General features: G+C 39.2%; 1 protein-coding gene across 2 annotated transcripts; it reads right to left on the reverse strand.

The window, feature by feature from the left end:
* Positions 1–53: 53 nt before the first annotated feature.
* Positions 54–4,135, reverse strand: LOC110040552 (nucleic acid dioxygenase ALKBH1-like). 2 transcript variants are annotated; one of them, XM_020745805.2, is made up of 3 exons: positions 3,320–4,135; positions 2,301–2,626; positions 54–1,197 (listed from the first exon to the last, which is right to left on the reverse strand). In XM_020745805.2, the coding sequence occupies exons 1-3, from the start codon at positions 3,739–3,741 to the stop codon at positions 665–667; spliced, it is 1,281 nt and encodes a 426-aa protein (XP_020601464.2). In that variant the 5' UTR covers positions 3,742–4,135; the 3' UTR covers positions 54–664. The 2 variants fall into 2 exon arrangements, with proteins under 2 accessions (XP_020601464.2, XP_020601456.2); XM_020745797.2 differs by having other exon boundaries at positions 2,301–2,629.
* Positions 4,136–7,028: the final 2,893 nt, after the last annotated feature.

Consider the following 7,028-nt stretch of genomic DNA (forward strand, 5'->3'; position numbering starts at 1 on the left):
AGAACTATCAATACACAATTACCAAGACAACAAAGAGGAATTAACTACGAACCTCATATTTCCACTACCGACTGTTTATTGATCTTTATTTGTGTATCCAGCTATTTCAGAACTTGGTAATTTTAAAACTACTAAAAAATGCTGGCTTCGTTGATTGGTTGTTTAATGTTTAAACAAAAGCCATCCGTACCAGCTGGCCCTAATTCTATTTGTCTTCTATTTTAAAACAAAAACGTCTCTTTTTGAGTTAATTACCCTGAAATTACCGCGTTTTACTCGTTATATTTTGGTTTTAAAATCATTTTTTTGGTAAAAATGCAATCCTAGCACACGCGAACCGTAAGTGGAACAAATTATTGTGAAGTTTGCAAACGGGCCATTTGTAAACCTGACTTGTGCGGTTCGCACGAAACTCTCTCGCGTACATAAACAATACTGCCCATCTCCTTCAGCAAACAACAAAAAGGCGCACAGTGTGTACATGTGTCTACATGTCACAACGAATGCAACGGGCAAATACCTTTTGTGTGTGTGTTGTTTTTAAAATCCATATCAGTGAAAAGTGTCCTTAGGAAGGCTATTTCACGAAAATAATCACTGATAATTAGGAGCTGAATGTTTCAGTTCACGCTAAAGATGAAGTGTTCCTTTTCATAATTTCACATTACAAACAAAACGAATTTATGGTCATCCCTTTCTCGTGCACCTGGCGAACGTTGACGTTAATTCGTGTTTTTGAAAGATAGAGTTCAAACTGCCTCCATTCGTCCGAGCTGATAGTTTTCATGGATTTACCACAAAAATCATTCTTGTTACACTGACAACCTTCGCTGGTTTCAATGTACTCACTTCCCAAACTACTGATGTCGCCAAATTTATTAGTATTTTTATTATCGCAGGATTCTTGAAACAACGGTTTCTCATTTCGTTCAGCGTTAGAAGCACACGTTCTTTGGCTGGCAACAGTCTTCTTCTCCACGACATCCGGGAATTTCACGTTCTCATCCGGGATACTTGATTCATCTGAGTCTTCTTCTGAAGACAAAGTGACGCCATTCGTTAAGAGGCTGTCTTCCCATTTAAGGCAGGGTGGAGGTTCATTTTCGTTTCCTACTTTGACTATTCTCGGGACTGCGTGAAAGGCAGTTCTTGATTTTCCTGACATGATGACAATGTCACCACTGCGAATGTACAAAGCTGCAAAAATCATAACAATTTGTTTGTAAGTTTTCTTGTTGGAATAGTTTTGTCCCTGTTCAAAATTACATTCTTAAGTAGACGAAAAAGCCAATTAAAACAATCAAATCCCGATTTTTCAAACCACCTAGGGGAACAGATATGGGTTCAAAAATCTGGAGGTTCAAAAATCAAAGCTACAAAGAAATGTATGGAAACAACTCTCACTGTTATTAAGTCAGACTGTTAAGGAATTGGACACTTCATGTGGTCCCAGACTAATATTTCTAATATTTCTCTTCTCCTTACAATGGACAACTTGGCCATATTCAATGACATTACTCTGCAGCCTTGGAATGTTTGCCAGTTTGTACACTATTAGACTGTTATTTTGACCTATATTTTATGAGTATGTGTCAAAGTAAATGTATACTACAAACTAAAAGAATCTGGAAATCTTGAAAAAGTGCAGCTCAGTATATGTTATATGTGAGACTTCACAATCAAAAATGGGTCATTTTCATCACACCCTGCTGTTGTGGAATCATGCTATTACTGACACCAAAATGACAGTCCTGAGGGTGTCCACTATAACAAAAGTTGACTGTAGTTCAACCTCGTTCCCAGGGTCTTTTCCCTGGCTTGGGAGTGGGGTGTTTCCTGCCCCTCAGGGTCTTTTCCTGCCCCACCCCCGAGCCAGGGAAAAGACCCTGGGAACGAGGTTGGACTGGCAAGAAAGTGGGTTAACGGCTAAGGGGTGGAGAGAGGTGAGCAGAATGCATAGTGCACCCTCAAGTAATGATAGGGAGTGAGTTGGAGTGATGGACACACCCTGCTATGTGTTCTTGCTCTCATCCACAGCTCAAGCATCCTCCATAACATTACCCAGGTCATGGTATGCAGCCTAAGCTAAGATGAGTGGGATAGAGTCTTGATGTCTTACTCTTTGAAAGTAAAATGTTTCTAGTTGGGATGGATTTGAACCGTTGGAAATTAAAAAGTTGACAAAATAAAAGAAACACTTAATACGTTCTTTATGTCAAAAACAAGACTTACAGCTGTATTTAGATGCAAAAATGGCACTTCTACTCATAAATAGTCATTCATTTATTTTATTTACTCACCAACTGGTCTTATATCTCTGGTTGCTCCACCAATAAGAAAGATTGCTGTCTGACCAAAGCTCAAGGAAATCAATGGCCACGACAGATCTGACTCATAATGATCGGTGTGACCCCCCATAGAGCCCCCCAGGGGATAGTAATTGACAATGCCAGCCTCAGGGGAGTAGTCAGGATAACCGATTGCATTAGCGATATGTTGTGCCATACCAGCTAAGTCTGATGGGAAGTCATAGTACCTTTCAGGCTTGTAATCAACAACATTGTAGTCAAAGTGATAGCCAAGGTGAACCCAACGCAGCCTGTCCATTAGGTCATTATTTTCATCACTGCTGTGGAATGAAAAAAATTTCTTTAGTAATTTCTGACAATCTAACAAAATTTATGACTGTTATGTTATTATGTTATGTTATGTTGTGGTGGTCATGATCATAGGTACACATATTTCTCACATTAATAATAATAATAATATTAATAATAATATGATTATATAATATTAATATAATAATAATAATAATAATAATTTGATACTCTCAGTTTGACAAGAATCTCCTTTGTGGGTCAAAACATTTCTCAAAGTAAATAAGCAATATGAAGTTTTGCTAATGCCTTTCTTATTTTCAGTTTTTGCAATATTTATGTCTCTCGGTGTGGATCTAGCAGGTCTCAAGGAGAACTCCTGGTTTATTATTGTTCCACAAAACCTTATGTCGACAAATCTGCATTTATAGCTCTTCACAAATTTCTATAGCTTTGTTTTGGTTACTTACAAATTTTCTTTTTTCTTCAATTTAGTAAAGAAAAATTCGTTGATAGTCAAAAAAATTTCTAAGTGTCGCGAAAATGGCATCGACCGTTTACAAAACGGAGAGGCCGCCTCCCACCCTCCCACCTCCCTCGGAAAGAATTGCGCAACCAGGAGACGATTGCCTCAATTCTCTTAACCTGCTGCTTGATTATGTAGAGATTCAAACAGGCGAAATTTTTTGATCATTATCACCAGGCACGTAAGAAGTTCTTACCCGTGACTAAGTTCCCACACAGACTTCTCCGGGTCTAACTTCACGTGGGCGTCCAAGTTACACACGTTTGGTTTACGTGGAAAATCTTCCATGCAACGCCGAGTCCAGTACTGCTGTGCCCCAGGCGAAAAAGGATTCACTATAAACATAAACCCTGGACAAGTTTTTAGCTCGTACATTCGCCATTCTGAGACACAACGAAGTCCGAACTTCGAATGATATTTGCTTTCGTTCAGCTCGACTTTCTGAATACGCTCACCAAATGTGGACGGATCTTGGAAGTCAATAACTTCACTCAAGTCAGGAGGAGGTTTCTTTCGTTTATAACGCTTGTATTCTTCACGAACATAATCTACTCGACCACGAGCAATCTTTTGATTGTACAGTTCACCGCACGTTCCTTGGGTCGACTCGTCCGCCATGTTGAAAATTGCAGGCTCCAGTGGTCAGCACCATTTCATCAAAATGGTAGAAATCTCGTTCCCAGGGTCCTCTCTCTTCCCCGAGAGAGGGGACTCTGGAAAGGAGGTTGCCGAGGGCGCTTACATGTACGGCCTTTTTCCGCCCTGCTCTGAACTCTCCCTTCTCCGCGCTACCCAGAGGCGCGGGCCAGAGCCGCGAGGCTGTTCCATGCATTAGCCCAAAATGAGCATTGTGACTACAACAGGGGAAGGAAGATTCACGTGAAAATTAAGACGATTAGAAATTTTCGTGACGTAGTACTGCCACGTTAGCACAAGCTTGGACCGTCGAGGATTTAGAAAGTGGATATTTTAAATCCGAGCAGGTGGTCGGAAAAAAAAAAAAAAAAAAAAAAAAACTTGTATGTGATCTTTCTCAGCAAAATGTTATATACACCGTCCACAAGACAGGCAAGGCAGGGATCTGACCTTGTCATCATTTTTCACGCAAAGGCCACGATTCGAAACAAAAATTGTTTCAAATGAGGTGCTGAACACAATGAAACATTGCCGAAACAATCAAGCCTTATTTCCAGTTGAGCTCACGTGTTAGTTGATCTTAGTTGTTAAAATCACGTTAAAACAACCTAAACGCTGTATTCCGTGACTTAAGACCTTTTGTGAAAGCGCAACGAGGCGTTCATTGGTTATTTAATAAGAACTAGAGGATTAAGTCAAGAGTACATCAGACCCGTTTATAACAAGACCGTCTTCATCACGCGGCACAGTTCCAACTATTGACGTTCGAGGACCTAACTCCACTTTTTTGAGCTTGCCTTAATTTAATTTGCAATGGTGAATAACGGTCAAGGACAGCAATACCATTGCCAGGCGGAAGGAGTGAATTACGAACAGGCCATGAACCAGGCTTTGAGTGAGATCTTTCAGAATCTCAAGGAGATCCAACAGGACACAAAAAAGCGAAGAGAGAAAATAAATCTTCAGCGAAGGCGAGGGAGTGCTCCAGCCACAGCCCTCAGAGAAACAGCAGCAACTTTTAAACAGCCGAAAAAACTCGACAGATCACTGTCTACAACAGTACCCGCGACATCATCAACTCTGTCGACCATGCGTTGGGTTTTGCAGTGCTTTGAAGAAGAAGAAGAAAAGACATTTTTTGAAGAGCGATTGAATCAAGTTTTGGTTTCTTGAACAATTATTGAAAAACGTATGGCTGGCTCGGAAAGACTTGAATTTTGGAACTATGTGAAATCTATTCACAGGATGAGATATTATTTACTGCGTGACGATTCAGTACAGGATTTTACACTGAGGGATTAACTTGAAACCTCAGGAATCACGAAACCCGAGAAGTTCTGTTAGCAAGTTCTTCTTACCCTTGGAAGAACCACCCAAATATTTCATTCATGTATGTTGAAATACTGGCGAAACCATTTCCGTATAGAACTTTTTTATTTTCAAGTTAAGTGCCAAAGAAATGTAAATGTATAATAGATAACAGAGTTGTATATAACTTTTATACCCCGGTATTTACTATTTATCTGTGTAAATACTTCAGACTCATTTTTTTCTCAAACACGATCGATCCCCTTCCTTTTTGGGTTAGTGAACAAGAGTAAGAGAAAAGTAGGGAAAGAAAATATTTTGAAAAACGCCCGTTGTCATGTGAGCAAAAGAGCTCTCCGGCATCATGGTTGCGCGTGAAATCAAGCACGCTTCATCGCCGGAAGACATTTTTTTAAGCATTGAGTAATTGTAGCCAATAAAGGTGTCGATTGTAAATAAATAAACAAAATAAACAAGAATGCCTTATTTAAGCGGGAATGTTCTGAATTTAAAATATTGTTCGTGAAAGTTTCACTGACAGAAGTAATCTCCAGTTAGTCTTCATGGATTAAAAAAAAATAACTATGTGAACTGAAAACTGAAATAAAAGAATAGCTAATTAAAATCAGTGGCTGACAGGTGATCTACTAATGGGGTTAAAACTATTACTAAATGAGAGATTATTGGATCGGATGCCTTTATTAATGTGCCAAATCTCCGAAAAGATTAATTGCACCATAACTGTCATTTAAGTAAGATCTAAAACGTCAAGAAACGATTGCGAAATAAATATAAGCAAAATAAACCACGATTCAGGCTTTTTAGTAAGAACACCTTGAAATACCTACTGACGTTTTACCATTGAAACAGCACTGTTGAATTAATTTGTTACACACTTTGTTAGTTTGGTTTACTCACTTACGTTTAACCTTTTACCACCATGCTCTTTAAGACCTGATATATCCGGTGTTGTAAGTAAACATAGCGATTCTGATTTGATTCACTTCACAGTCACTTCAGCAAATTCAGTCCGAGAACTAACTGACTCTTTATTGTTTTTTTTTAGTTATTTTCACTGTCCGCTGCATAAGGAAATTATTGTTATCAACTGAGGGGTTTCATTAGTTCAATATGTCACCTAAGTTGTGAAACGTTCAGATCAACGAACTGTGGACACGTGAGTTTACAACACGTGGCTTATTTGCCGTTCTAACCGAGTACACGTGTGAAACTGAGCTAATTAAAATCATTAATCCTGATGAAAAACCTCTTGACTCAAATAAAAGCGAAACTCTCCTTACCCTCTCCTCCCATAAAACAGAACTGTTGTGTGCGCCGTCCATGACGTGAATCAGTGGAATACGGTGGAGAGCGGAGGGACGTGGCTGGGAAACAGTATGGTTCCTATTTATTCACAGTAACAATCCCATAATAAGCCATCTTCCCCCCACCCCCGAAGAATAAGCCGCCCAATTTTGAAACCCTCAAAACATCGTCAAACCTCCATAACAAAGGAACGAAAAGCAATTGAAGATATAAAGGATGAGGTCCAACATGTTGTGCAGGTGGAAAAGTTGTACCGGCTAAACAGGTCTTACTCTACCTGTGACCAAGAGAGAATGAGGAGACATTTTCTCATTTTCTCTTGCTGTAGCACACACTGCACCATTTGAGCTCACTCCAAGCCTCCTTTGCAAAATTGTCAGGTCGGCTATCATCACAACTTTAATTTAATAGCAACCCTAAGAAGGATTTGCGAATGGCCATTTTGACCCTTAGTGGTACCAAGGCAAACTGAATTTTAACAACAACAACAACAACAACAACAACACACGCTTTTTACTCAAATAGAAAACTCTTGGTTACAAAAAAAGATAATTAAAACAGAAAATTAGTAAATTCACTAAGAATAACTTAAAGCCAGTCGAGCTGAGTGAAGTTAAATAGTATTTATATAAGAT

The sequence above is a fragment of the Orbicella faveolata genome, unplaced genomic scaffold, assembly GCF_042242905.1.
Source record: "Orbicella faveolata isolate gen_17 unplaced genomic scaffold, um_ofav_v1 contig_13, whole genome shotgun sequence".
NCBI lineage: Eukaryota > Metazoa > Cnidaria > Anthozoa > Scleractinia > Merulinidae > Orbicella > Orbicella faveolata.